Below are 15,612 nucleotides of genomic sequence, written 5' to 3'. Positions count from 1 at the left end.
AACTCAGGCATACATGATCCGATCTGCCTCAAAATTCACACAATTGATAACCGTCCTGACCTGAACATGTTTACATATCAATATCCAGTTAAAGTTATAGCGCCACCTGCTGGGAACAGTAAAATTGCCTATAACTCAGCCACACAATGTCCGATCGGCCTGAAAATTCACATGGTTGATTAAAATCCACTCCTGAAGACAACTACATGGCAATATTGAGTCACAGTTATAGCGCCACCTGCTGTCAACAATAAAATTGCCTATAACTCAGCCAAACAATGTCCGATCTGCCTGAAACTTCACATGGTTGTTAAGACTCATCTCCTGAAGACATCTACATGCCAATATTGAGTCACAGTCATAGCGCCACCTGCTGACAGTAGGTAGTTTGGCTTATAACTCATCCACACAATGTCCGATCAGGCTGAAACTTCACATGTTTGATGAGTTTCCACTACTGAAGACATCTACATGCCAATCTTGAGTCACAGTCATAGCGCCACCTGCTGACAGGAGCAAGTATGGCATAAATCTGTGATTTTCTCAGATTTTTTTATGTATCGGCTTAAATTATTATTGTTCGCGGTTCTCTGTCGTCCTACGGCCACCGGGCGGCGGTGAGCCCGTGTGCGAGGTCCCTATCATCGCTGCTTGCAGCTTTAATTATTATTATTATTCTTATTCTTCTCCCGAATGAATCGCGATTTTGAGGGTCTAAACATGCCCGAAAACTCACGAAACTTTGCACACGCCCCAGAAGTGGCGAAAATTTACGTTTGTTATAGGCTTCGGAAGTGGGCGTGGCAAAATGACTCGACAGCGCCACCTAGAAAATTGATACGGACAAGCCCCCGAGCCACGAATCACGCACATGCACGAAAATTGGCACACACCTCAAACATGCCAAGACCTACAAAAAAGTCTCAAGGAGCGATATCTCAAACCCAACAGGAAGTCGGATATTTATGGCTTCCTGCGGCGAAAAAGTGGCGATTTTGCCATTTCCAGGCGTTGTACTTTAACGAACTCCTCCTAGGGATTTCATCCGATCGACACCAAAATTGGGTTATGTCATCTAAAGGCCTTGGCGATGTTAAATTGCGAAGCTTTAGAGTTTTCGTCGATGGGCGTGTCCGTGGCGGCCTCGTAAATTTTGACGACTCGCCATGAAACATCAAGTTGTTATAACTCAGGCATGCATTATCCGATCTGCCTCAAAATTCACACGTTTGATAACCGTCCTGACCTGAACACGTTTACATGCCAATATCCCGATACAGTTATAGCGCCACCTGCTGGCTACAGGAAATGACATGATTTACAGTAAAACAAACTCCTCGCACAAATTTCATCATATCAGCACCAAATTTGAGTGGTGTCATCTGAAAGCAGTATCGATGATATATTGTGAAGGTCTAGAGTTTTCGTCGATGGGCGTGTCCGTGGCGGACTCGCAAACTTTGATGATTCGCCATGAAACATCAAGTTGTTATAACTCAGGCATGCATGATCCGATCTGCCTCAAACCTCACACATTTGATAAGTGTCCTGACCTGAACATGTTTACATGCCAATAACTCGATAAAGTTATAGCGCCACCTGCTGGCAAACTTAAAATTGCCTATAACTCAGCCAAACAATATCCGATCTGCCTAAAACTTCACATGGTTGATAAGATTGCTCTCCTGAAGACATCTACATGCCAATATTGAGTCACAGTCATAGCGCCACCTGGTGGCAACAGTAAAATTGCCTATAACTCAGCCAAACAAAGTCCGATCTGCCTGAAAATTCACATGGTTGATAAAATTCCACTCCTGAAGACATCTACATGAAAATATTGAGTCACAGTCATAGCGCCACCTGCTGACGGGAGCAAGTTTGGCATAAATCTGTGATTTTCTCAGATTTTTTTATATATCGTCCTAAACTATTATTGTTCGTGGTTCTCTGTCGTCCTACGGCCACCGGGCGGCGGTGAGCCCGTGTGCGAGGTCCCTATCATCGCTGCTTGCAGCTTTAATTAGGGACCGAGCACCAAACGGTGCAAGGCCCTATTGGAATTGCTCCGTTTATTATTATTATTAGGGACCGAGCACCAAACGGTGCAAGGCCCTATTGGAATTGCTCCGTTTTTTATTATTATTATTATTATTATTATTCCGCCCCTAATCGGGGCACTTTTGAGGGTCTAAACGTGCTCGAAAAGTCACGAAAATTTGCACACGCCCCAGAAGTGGCGAAAATTTACGTTTGTTATAGGCTTCGGAAGTGGGCGTGGCAAAATGACTCGACAGCGCCACCTAGAAAATTGATACGGACAAGCCCCCGAGCCACGAATCACGCACATGCACGAAAATTGGCACACACCTCAAACATGCCAAGACCTACAAAAAAGTCTCAAGGAGCGATATCTCAAACCCAACAGGAAGTCGGATATTTATGGCTTCCTGCGGCGAAAAAGTGGCGATTTTGCCATTTCCAGGCGTTGTACTTTAACGAACTCCTCCTAGGGATTTGATCCGATCGACACCAAAATTGGGTTATGTCATCTAAAGGCCTTGGCGATGTTAAATTGCGAAGCTTTAGAGTTTTCGTCGATGGGCGTGTCCGTGGCGGCCTCGTAAATTTTGACGACTCGCCACGAAACATCAAGTTGTTATAACTCAGGCATGCATTATCCGATCTGCCTCAAAATTCACACGCTTGATAACCGTCCTGACCTGAACACGTTTACATGCCAATATCCCGATACAGTTATAGCGCCACCTGCTGGCTACAGGAAATGACATGATTTACAGTGAAACAAACTCCTCGCACAAATTTCATCATATCAGCACCAAATTTGAGTGGTGTCATCTGAAAGCAGTATCGATGATATATTGTGAAGGTCTAGAGTTTTCGTCGATGGGCGTGTCCGTGGCGGACTCGCAAACTTTGATGATTCGCCATGAAACATCAAGTTGTTATAACTCAGGCATGCATGATCCGATCTGCCTCAAAACTCACACATTTGATAAGTGTCCTGACCTGAACATGTTTACATGCCAATAACTCGATAAAGTTATAGCGCCACCTGCTGGCAAACTTAAAATTGCCTATAACTCAGCCAAACAATATCCGATCTGCCTAAAACTTCACATGGTTGATAAGATTGCTCTCCTGAAGACATCTACATGCCAATATTGAGTCACAGTCATAGCGCCACCTGGTGGCAACAGTAAAATTGCCTATAACTCAGCCAAACAAAGTCCGATCTGCCTGAAAATTCACATGGTTGATAAAATTCCACTCCTGAAGACATCTACATGAAAATATTGAGTCACAGTCATAGCGCCACCTGCTGACGGGAGCAAGTTTGGCATAAATCTGTGATTTTCTCAGATTTTTTTATGTATCGGCTTAAATTATTATTGTTCGCGGTTCTCTGTCGTCCTACGGCCACCGGGCGGCGGTGAGCCCGTGTGCGAGGTCCCTATCATCGCTGCTTGCAGCTTTAATTATTATTATTATTATTATTCCGCCCCTAATCGGGGCACTTTTGAGGGTCTAAACGTGCTCGAAAAGTCACGAAACTTTGCACACACATCAAACGCGGCGTAAATGGTCGGCTGATATGGGTCTCGGAAGTGGGCGTGGCAAAATGACTCGACAGCGCCACCTAGAAAATTGATACGGACAAGCCCCCGAGCCACGAATCACGCACATGCACGAAAATTGGCACACACCTCAAACATGCCAAGACCTACAAAAAAGTCTCAAGGAGCGATATCTCAAACCCAACAGGAAGTCGGATATTTATGGCTTCCTGCGGCGAAAAAGTGGCGATTTTGCCATTTCCAGGCGTTGTACTTTAACGAACTCCTCCTAGGGATTTCATCCGATCGACACCAAAATTGGGTTATGTCATCTAAAGGCCTTGGCGATGTTAAATTGCGAAGCTTTAGAGTTTTCGTCGATGGGCGTGTCCGTGGCGGCCTCGTAAATTTTGACGACTCGCCACGAAACATCAAGTTGTTATAACTCAGGCATGCATTATCCGATCTGCCTCAAAATTCACACGTTTGATAACCGTCCTGACCTGAACACGTTTACATGCCAATATCCCGATACAGTTATAGCGCCACCTGCTGGCTACAGGAAATGACATGATTTACAGTGAAACAAACTCCTCGCACAAATTTCATCATATCAGCACCAAATTTGAGTGGTGTCATCTGAAAGCAGTATCGATGATATATTGTGAAGGTCTAGAGTTTTCGTCGATGGGCGTGTCCGTGGCGGACTCGCAAACTTTGATGATTCGCCATGAAACATCAAGTTGTTATAACTCAGGCATGCATGATCCGATCTGCCTCAAACCTCACACATTTGATAAGTGTCCTGACCTGAACATGTTTACATGCCAATAACTCGATAAAGTTATAGCGCCACCTGCTGGCAAACTTAAAATTGCCTATAACTCAGCCAAACAATATCCGATCTACCTAAAACTTCACATGGTTGATAAGATTGCTCTCCTGAAGACATCTACATGCCAATATTGAGTCACAGTCATAGCGCCACCTGGTGGCAACAGTAAAATTGCCTATAACTCAGCCAAACAAAGTCCGATCTGCCTGAAAATTCACATGGTTGATAAAATTCCACTCCTGAAGACATCTACATGAAAATATTGAGTCACAGTCATAGCGCCACCTGCTGACGGGAGCAAGTTTGGCATAAATCTGTGATTTTCTCAGATTTTTTTATGTATCGGCCTAAATTATTATTGTTCGCGGTTCTCTGTCGTCCTACGGCCACCGGGCGGCGGTGAGCCCGTGTGCGAGGTCCCTATCATCGCTGCTTGCAGCTTTAATTATTATTATTATTATTATTCTTCTCCCGAATCAATCGCGATTTTGAGGGTCTAAACATGCCCGAAAACTCACGAAAATTTGCACACGCCCCAGAAGTGGCGAAAATTTACGTTTATTATAGGTTTCGGAAGTGGGCGTGGCAAAATGACTCGACAGCGCCACCTAGAAAATTGATACGGACAAGCCCCCGAGCCACGAATCACGCACATGCACGAAAATTGGCACACACCTCAAACATGCCAAGACCTACAAAAAAGTCTCAAGGAGCGATATCTCAAACCCAACAGGAAGTCGGATATTTATGGCTTCCTGCGGCGAAAAAGTGGCGATTTTGCCATTTCCAGGCGTTGTACTTTAACGAACTCCTCCTAGGGATTTCATCCGATCGACACCAAAATTGGGTTATGTCATCTAAAGACCTTGGCGATGTTAAATTGCGAAGCTTTAGAGTTTTCGGCGATGGGCGTGTCCGTGGCGGCCTCGTAAATTTTGACGACTCGCCACGAAACATCAAGTTGTTATAACTCAGGCATGCATTATCCGATCTGCCTCAAAACTCACACATTTGATAAGTGTCCTGACCTGAACATGTTTACATGCCAATAACTCGATACAGTTATAGCGCCACCTGCTGGCAAACTTAAAATTGCCTATAACTCAGCCAAACAATATCCGATCTGCCTGAAACTTCACATGGTTGATAAGACTCATCTCCTGAAGACATCTACATGCCATTATTGAGTCACAGTTATAGCGCCACCTGCTGTCAACAATAAAATTGCCTATAACTCAGCCAAACAATGTCCGATCTGCCTGAAACTTCACATGGTTGTTAAGACTCATCTCCTGAAGACATCTACATGCCAATAATGAGTCACAGTCATAGCGCCACCTGCTGACAGTAGGTAGTTTGGCTTATAACTCATCCACACAATGTCCGATCTGCCTGAAACTTCACATGTTTGATGACTTTCCACTACTGAAGACATCTACATGCCAATCTTGAGTCACAGTCATAGCGCCACCTGCTGACAAGAGCAAGTATGGCATAAATCTGTGATTTTCTCAGATTTTTTTTATGTATCGGCTTAAATTATTATTGTTCGCGGTTCTCTGTCGTGCTACGGCCACCGGGCGGCGGTGAGCCCGTGTGCGAGGTCCCTATCATCGCTGCTTGCAGCTTTAATTAGGGACCGAGCACCAAACGGTGCAAGGCCCTATTGGAATTGCTCCGTTTTTTATTATTAGGGACCGAGCACCGAACGGTGCAAGGCCCTATTGGAATTGCTCCGTTTATTATTATTATTATTATTATTATTATTATTATTATTATTATTATTATTATTATTATTATTATTATTATTATTCTTCTCCCGAATGAATCGCGATTTTGAGGGTCTAAACATGCCCGAAAACTCACGAAAATTTGCACACGCCCCAGAAGTGGCGAAAATTTACGTTTGTTATAGGTTTCGGAAGTGGGCGTGGCAAAATGACTCGACAGCGCCACCTAGAAAATTGATACGGACAAGCCCCCGAGCCACGAATCACGCACATGCACGAAAATTGGCACACACCTCAAACATGCCAAGACCTACAAAAAAGTCTCAAGGAGCGATATCTCAAACCCAACAGGAAGTCGGATATTTATGGCTTCCTGCGGCGAAAAAGTGGCGATTTTGCCATTTCCAGGCGTTGTACTTTAACGAACTCCTCCTAGGGATTTCATCCGATCGACACCAAAATTGGGTTATGTCATCTAAAGGCCTTGGCGATGTTAAATTGCGAAGCTTTAGAGTTTTCGTCGATGGGCGTGTCCGTGGCGGCCTCGTAAATTTTGACGACTCGCCACGAAACATCAAGTTGTTATAACTCAGGCATGCATTATCCGATCTGCCTCAAAACTCACACGTTTGCTAACCGTCCTGACCTGAACACGTTTACATGACAATATCCCGATACAGTTATAGCGCCACCTGCTGGCTACAGGAAATGACATGATTTACAGTGAAACAAACTCCTCCCACAAATTTTATCATATCAGCACCAAATTTGAGTGGTGTCATCTGAAAGCAGTATCGATGATATATTGTGAAGGTCTAGAGTTTTCGTCGATGGGCATGTCCGTGGCGGACTCGCAAACTTTGATGATTCGCCACCAAACATCAAGTTGTTATAACTCAGGCATGCACGATCCCATCTGCCTCAAAACTCACACATTTGATAAGTGTCCTGACCTGAACATGTTTACATGCCAATAACTCGATACAGTTATAGCGCCACCTGCTGGCAACACTAAAATTGCCTATAACTCAGCCAAACAATATCCGATCTGCCTAAAACTTCACATGGTTGATAAGTTTGCTCTCCTGAAGACATCTACATGCCAATATTGAGTAACAGTCATAGCGCCACCTGGTGGCAACAGTAAAATTGCCTATAACTCAGCCAAACAAAGTCCAATCTGCCTGAAAATTCACATGGTTGATTAAAATCTTCTCCTGAAGACATCTACATGAAAATATTGAGTCACAGTCATAGCGCCACCTGCTGACGGGAGGAACTTTGGCATAAATCTGTGATTTTATCAGATTTTTTTATGTATCGGCCTAAATTATTATTGTTCGCGGTTCTCTGTCGTCCTACGGCCACCGGGCGGCGGTGAGCCCGGGTGCGAGGTCCCTATCATCGCTGCTTGCAGCTTTAATTAGGGACCGAGCACCGAACGGTGCAAGGCCCTATTGGAATTGCTCCGTTTATTATTATTATTATTATTATTATTATTATTATTATTATTATTATTATTATTATTATTATTATTCTTCTCCCGAATGAATCGCGATTTTGAGGGTCTAAACATGCCCGAAAACTCACGAAAATTTGCACACGCCCCAGAAGTGGCGAAAATTTACGTTTGTTATAGGCTTCGGAAGTGGGCGTGGCAAAATGACTCGACAGCGCCACCTAGAAAATTGATACGGACAAGCCCCCGAGCCACGAATCACGCACATGCACGAAAATTGGCACACACCTCAAACATGCCAAGACCTACAAAAAAGTCTCAAGGAGCGATATCTCAAACCCAACAGGAAGTCGGATATTTATGGCTTCCTGCGGCGAAAAAGTGGCGATTTTGCCATTTCCAGGCGTTGTACTTTAACGAACTCCTCCTAGGGATTTCATCCGATCGACACCAAAATTGGGTTATGTCATCTAAAGGCCTTGGCGATGTTAAATTGCGAAGCTTTAGAGTTTTCGGCGATGGGCGTGTCCGTGGCGGCCTCGCAAACTTTGACGACTCGCCACGAAACATCAAGTTGTTATAACTCAGGCATGCATTATCCGATCTGCCTCAAAAGTCACACGTTTGATAACCGTCCTGACCTGAACACGTTTACATGCCAATAACTCGATACAGTTATAGCGCCACCTGCTGGCAAACTTAAAATTGCCTATAACTCAGCCAAACAATATCCGATCTGCCTGAAACTTCACATGGTTGGTAAGATTGCTCTCCTGAACACATTTACATGCCAATATTGAGTCACAGTCATAGCGCCACCTGGTGGCAACAGTAAAATTGCCTATAACTCAGCCAAACAATGTCCGATCTGCCTGAAAATTCACATGGTTGATTAAAATCCTCTCCTCAAGACATCTACATGAAAATATTGAGTCACAGTCATAGCGCCACCTGCTGACGGGAGCAAGTTTGGCTTAAATCTGTGATTTTCTCAGTTTTTTTTATGTATCGGCCTAAATTATTATTGTTCGCGGTTCTCTGTCGTCCTACGGCCTCCGGGCGGCGGTGAGCCCGGGTGCGAGGTCCCTATCATCGCTGCTTGCAGCTTTAATTAGGGACCGAGCACCAAACGGTGCAAGGCCCTATTGGAATTGCTCCGTTTTTTATTATTATTATTATTATTATTATTCCGCCCCTAATCGGGGCACTTTTGAGGGTGTAAACGTGCTCGAAAAGTCACGAAACTTTGCACACACATCAAACGCGGCGTAAATGGTCGGCTGATATGGGTCTCGGAAATGGGCGTGGCAAAATGACTCGACAGCGCCACCTAGAAAATTGATACGGACAAGCCCCCGAGCCACGAATCACGCACATGCACGAAAATTGGCACACACCTCAAACATGCCAAGACCTACAAAAAAGTCTCAAGGAGCGATATCTCAAACCCAACAGGAAGTCGGATATTTACGGCTTCCTGCGGCGAAAAAGTGGCGTTTTTGCCATTTTCAGGCGTTGTATTTTAACGAACTCCTCCTAGGGATTTCATCCGATCGACACCAAAATTGGGTTATGTCATCTAAAGGCCTTGGCGATGTTAAATTGCGAAGCTTTAGAGTTTTCGTCGATGGGCGTGTCCGTGGCGGCCTCGCAAACTTTGACGACTCGCCACGAAACAGGAAGTCGTTATAACTCAGGCATGCATTATCCGATCAGCCTCAAAATTCACACGTTTGATAACCGTCCTGACCTGAACACGTTTACATGACAATATCCTGATACAGTTATAGCGCCACCTGCTGGCTACAGGAAATGACATGATTTTACATTGTAACAAACTCCTCCCACAAATTTGGTCATATCAGCACCAAATTTGAGAGGTGTCCTCTGAACACTCTAGCGAAGATATATTGTGAAGGTCCAGAGTTTTCGTCGATGGGTGTGTCCGTGGCGGCCTCGCAAACTTTGATGGTTCGCCACGAAACAGGAAGTTGTTATAACTCAGGCATGCATGATCCGATCAGCCTCAAAACTCACACAGTTGATCACCGTCCTGACCTGAACACGCTTACATGCCAATATCCCGATACAGTTATAGCGCCACCTGCTGGCGCCACCTATAAAAATTAAACGGACAGGCCCCCGAGCTACGAATCTCGCACATGCACGAAAATTGGCACACACCTCAAACATGCCAAGACCTACAAAAAAGTCTCAAGGAGCGATATCTCAAACCCAACAGGAAGTCGGATATTTATGGCTTCCTGCGGCGAAAAAGTGGCGATTTTGCCATTTCCAGGCGTTGTACTTTAACGAACTCCTCCTAGGGATTTCATCCGATCGACACCAAAATTGGGTTATGTCATCTAAAGGCCTTGGCGATGTTAAATTGCGAAGCTTTAGAGTTTTTGTCGATGGGCGTGTCCGTGGCGGCCTCATAAATTTTGACGACTCGCCATGAAACATCAAGTTGTTATAACTCAGGCATGCATTATCCGATCAGCCTCAAAATTCACACGTTTGATAACCGTCCTGACCTGAACACGTTTACATGCCAATTTCCCGATACAGTTATAGCGCCACCTGCTGGCTACAGGAAATGACATGATTTACAGTAAAACAAACTCCTCGCACAAATTTCATCATATCAGCACCAAATTTGAGTGGTGTCATCTGAAAGCAGTATCGATGATATATTGTGAAGGTCTAGAGTTTTCGTCGATGGGCGTGTCCGTGGCGGACTCGCAAACTTTGATGATTCGCCATGAAACATCAAGTTGTTATAACTCAGGCATGCATGATCCGATCTGCCTCAAACCTCACACATTTGATAAGTGTCCTGACCTGAACATGTTTACATGCCAATAACTCGATAAAGTTATAGCGCCACCTGCTGGCAAACTTAAAATTGCCTATAACTCAGCCAAACAATATCCGATCTACCTAAAACTTCACATGGTTGATAAGATTGCTCTCCTGAAGACATCTACATGCCAATATTGAGTCACAGTCATAGCGCCACCTGGTGGCAATAGTAAAATTGCCTATAACTCAGCCAAACAATGTCCAATCCGCCTGAAAATTCACATGGTTGATTAAAATCCTCTCCTGAAGACATCTACATGAAAATATTGAGTCACAGTCATAGCGCCACCTGCTGACGGGAGCAAGTTTGGCATAAATCCTTTTTTTTTTCAGATTTTTTTTATGTATCGGCCTAAATTATTATTGTTCGCGGTTCTCTGTCGTCCTACGGCCGCCGGGCGGCGGTGAGCCCGGGTGCGAGGTCCCTATCATCGCTGCTTGCAGCTTTAATTATTATTATTATTATTATTCCGCCCCTAATCGGGGCACTTTTGAGGGTCTAAACGTGCTCGAAAACTCACGAAACTTTGCACACACATCAAACGCGGCGTAAATGGTTGGCTGATATGGGTCTCGGAAGTGGGCGTGGCAAAATGACTCGACAGCGCCACCTAGAAAATTGATACGGACAAGCCCCCGACACACGAATCACGCACATGCACGAAAATTGCCACACACCTCAAACATGCCAAGACCTACAAAAAAGTCTCAAGGAGCGATATCTCAAACCCAACAGGAAGTCGGATATTTATGGCTTCCTGCGGCGAAAAAGTGGCGATTTTGCCATTTCCAGGCGTTGTACTTTAACGAACTCCTCCTAGGGATTTCATCCGATCGACACCAAAATTGGGTTATGTCATCTAAAGGCCTTGGCGATGTTAAATTGCGAAGCTTTAGAGTTTTCGTCGATGGGCGTGTCCGTGGCGGCCTCGTAAATTTTGACGACTCGCCACGAAACATCAAGTTGTTATAACTCGGGCATGCATTATCCGATCTGCCTCAAAATTCACACGTTTGATAACCGTCCTGACCTGAACACGTTTACATGACAATATCCCGATACAGTTATAGCGCCACCTGCTGGCTACAGGAAATAGCATGATTTACAGTGAAACAAACTCCTCCCACAAATTTTATCATATCAGCAACAAATTTGAGTGGTGTCATCTGAAAGCAGTATCGATGATATATTGTGAAGGTCTAGAGTTTTCGTCGATGGGCGTGTCCGTGGCGGCCTCGTAAACTTTGATGATTCGCCACGAAACATCAAGTTGTTATAACTCGGGCATGCATGATCCGATCTGCCTCAAAACTCACACATTTGATAAGAGTCCTGACCTGAACATGTTTACAAGCCAATAACTCGATACAGTTATAGCGCCACCTGCTGGCAAACTTAAAATTGCCTATAACTCAGCCAAACAATATCCGATCTGCCTAAAACTTCACATGGTTGATAAGATTGCTCTCCTGAAGACATCAACATGCCAATATTGAGTCACAGTCATAGCGCCACCTGGTGGCAACAGTACAATTGGCTATAACTCAGCCAAACAATGTCCGATCTGCCTGAAAATTCACATGGTTGATTAAAATCCTCTCCTGAAGACATCTACATGCCAATATTGAGTCAGTCATAGCGCCACCTGCTGACGGAATGTAGTTTGATTTATAACTCAGCCACACAATGTCCGATCTGCCTGAAACTTCACATGGTTGATAAGACTCATCTCCTGAAGACATCTCCATGCCAATATTTAGTCACAGTCATAGCGCCACCTGCTGACAGAACGTAGTTTGGCTTATAACTCATCCACACAATGTCCGATCAGCCTGAAACTTCACATGTTTGATTAAAATCCACTCCTGAAGACATCTACATGCCAATCTTGAGTCACAGTCATAGCGCCACCTGCTGACAGTAGGTAGTTTGGCTTATAACTCATCCACACTATGTCCGATCAGGCTGAAACTTCACATGTTTGATGAGTTTCCACTACTGAAGACATCTACATGCCAATCTTGAGTCACAGTCATAGCGCCACCTGCTGACGGGACCAAGTATGGCATAAATCTGTGATTTTCTCAGATTTTTTTATGTATCGGCTTAAATTATTATTGTTCGCGGTTCTCTGTCGTCCTACGGCCACCGGGCGGCGGTGAGCCCGTGTGCGAGGTCCCTATCATCGCTGCTTGCAGCTTTAATTATTATTATTATTATTATTCCGCCCCTAATCGGGGCACTTTTGAGGGTCTAAACGTGCTCGAAAAGTCACGAAACTTTGCACACACATCAAACGCGGCGTAAATGGTCGGCTGATATGGGTCTCGGAAGTGGGCGTGGCAAAATGACTCGACAGCGCCACCTAGAAAATTGATACGGACAAGCCCCCGACACACGAATCACGCACATGCACGAAAATTGGCACACACCTCAAACATGCCAAGACCTACGAAAAAGTCTCAAGGAGCGATATCTCAAACCCAACAGGAAGTCGGATATTTACAGCTTCCTGCGGCGAAAAAGTGGCCTTTTTGCCATTTCCAGGCGTTGTATTTTAACGAACTCCTCCTAGGGATTTCATCCGATCGACACCAAAATTGGGTTATGTCATCTAAAGGCCTTGGCGATGTTAAATTGCGAAGCTTTAGAGTTTTCGTCGATGGGCGTGTCCGTGGCGGCCTCGCAAACTTTGACGACTCGCCACGAAACATCAAGTTGTTATAACTCAGGCATGCATTATCCGATCAGCCTCAAAATTCACACGTTTGATAACCGTCCTGACCTGAACACGTTTACATGCCAATATCCCGATACAGTTATAGCGCCACCTGCTGGCTACAGGAAATGACATGATTTTACATTGTAACAAACTCCTCCCACAAATTTGGTCATATCAGCACCAAATTTGAGAGGTGTCCTCTGAACACTCTAGCGATGATATATTGTGAAGGTCCAGAGTTTTCGTCGATGGGTGTGTCCGTGGCGGCCTCGCAAACTTTGATGGATCGCCACGAAACAGGAAGTTGTTATAACTCAGGCATGCATGATCCGATCAGCCTCAAAACTCACACATTTGATCACCAACCTGACCTAAACACGCTTACATGCCAATATCCCGATACAGTTATAGCGCCACCTGCTGGCGCCACCTATAAAAATTAAATGGACAGGCCCCCGAGTTACGAATCTCGCACATGCACGAAACTTGGCACATACGTCAAACATGCCAAAACCTACGAAAAAGTCTCTTGGAGCGAAATCTCAAACCCAACAGGAAGTCGTATATTTTTAGCTTCCTGCGGCGAAAAAGTGGCGTTTTTGCCATTTCCAGGCGTTGTACTTTAACGAACTCCTCCTAGGGATTTCATCCGATCGACACCAAAATTGGGTTTTGTCATCTAAAGGCCTTGGCGATGTTAAATTGCGAAGCTTTAGAGTTTTACTCGATGGGCGTGTCCGTGGCGGCCTCACAAACTTTGACGATTCGCCACAAAACAAGAAGTCATTATACCTCAGGCATGCATGATCCGATCTGCCTCAAAATTCACACAATTGATAACCGTCCTGACCTGAACATGTTTACATATCAATATCCAGTTAAAGTTATAGCGCCACCTGCTGGGAACAGTAAAATTGCCTATAACTCAGCCACACAATGTCCGATCTGCCTGAAAATTCACATGGTTGATTAAAATCCTCTCCTGAAGACATCTACATATCAATATTGAGTCACAGTCATAGCGCCACCTGCTGGCAACGGCAAAATTTCCTATAATTCAACCACACAATGTCCGATCTGCCTGAAAATTCACATGGTTGATTAAAATCCACTCCTCAAGACAACTACATGCCAATATTGAGTCACAATTATAGCGCCACCTGCTTGCAACAGTAAAATTGCCTATAACTCAGCCAAACAAAGTCCGATCTGCCTGAAAATTCACATGGTTGATAAAATTCCACTCCTGAAGACATCTACATGAAAATATTGAGTCACAGTCATAGCGCCACCTGCTGACAGGAGCAAGTATGGCATAAATCCTTGATTTTCTCAGGTTTTTTATATATATCAGCTTTAATTATTATTGTTCGCGGTTCTCTGTCGTCCTACGGCCACCGGGTGGCGGTGAGCCCGTGTGCGAGGTCCCTATCATCGCTGCTTGCAGCTTTAATTTTAGGTTGGAATTCTAATATTTAAATTTGTTTGATGACTAGTGTGTCAAGCATGCAAAGACATAAGAAATCAGTAAGGGGGCAAACATTTTTTCACACCATTGAACGTACTGTATATCAACTAAGTTTGGACTGGCTTAACCATATAGCCAACTTTAAGTGAGTAAACTTAATGAGGGAAAATTGCACCTGGTTTGAATAGGGTGTACCACACTGCTCCTGCTGCTGATGGCTGTAGTGTGTTTGTGTGTTATGGGGTGGTAATTAAGCAGTCTCCAGCTGAGCAGCTCTGTGCAATTGGTTTTTAAGATTGCAAGCAGAAGATCTTGAGCTTGACTACAGGCTATTATTAGAGCTCAGCAGAAGACAACATAAAGTACAGCAACCACACACACACATACACACCTTTCGTATTCTTATCACAGCCCCCCTTCCACAGCTGTAGTGGGAGGATGAAGACTGTGCAACCATTTGCTTCACTGCTTGAGCCCCATATGGACTCTTGCGTGATTAATAGAGGAGCAGACCCCAATTAAACTGGAGAGTGGTGTGGAGGCAGGTGTATCTCCAAGGGCTCTCTGACCGCTCTGGCTGCTCTTTCAGGTGACACTGCACTCTACAGAGACGGCGTGTACTGGATCATGGGCCGCACATCAGTGGACATCATCAAGAGTGGAGGATATAAGATCAGTGCGCTAGATGTGGAGAGACATCTGCTAGCCCACCCAGATATCACAGGTATACACACACATTCATACACTTGTACTTGGGTAGTAGACAAATAAGCATTAAATTGTTAGTTTTTCTTTTGTAAAACACCATCTTTGAAGAAAAAAATAGATATATTTATGCAGTTTTAAGTTTGTTAAATAAGAGGTCTATAGCTTTATCAATTCTTTCACAGTTTTATTTGTACTGAACTTTACTATAAAATAAATATTATAGTATGACATAGCAAAAATTGTGTA

At 44.4% G+C, this 15,612-nt stretch overlaps 1 protein-coding gene across 3 annotated transcripts in view; it reads left to right on the top strand.

Moving 5' to 3' along the window:
• Positions 1-15,612, top strand: part of acsf3 (acyl-CoA synthetase family member 3) — a 103,409-nt gene that overhangs the window by 74,227 nt on the left and 13,570 nt on the right. For all 3 annotated transcript variants that reach the window (XM_056462157.1, XM_056462158.1, XM_056462159.1), the window contains exon 8: positions 15,248-15,382. In XM_056462157.1, coding sequence (XP_056318132.1) covers positions 15,248-15,382 — 135 coding nt within the window. The remainder of the gene's footprint in view (positions 1-15,247; positions 15,383-15,612) is intronic.

Source organism: Danio aesculapii, chromosome 7 (genome assembly GCF_903798145.1).
Source record: "Danio aesculapii chromosome 7, fDanAes4.1, whole genome shotgun sequence".
NCBI lineage: Eukaryota > Metazoa > Chordata > Actinopteri > Cypriniformes > Danionidae > Danio > Danio aesculapii.
This window is presented reverse-complemented; position numbering and strand designations above follow the sequence as displayed.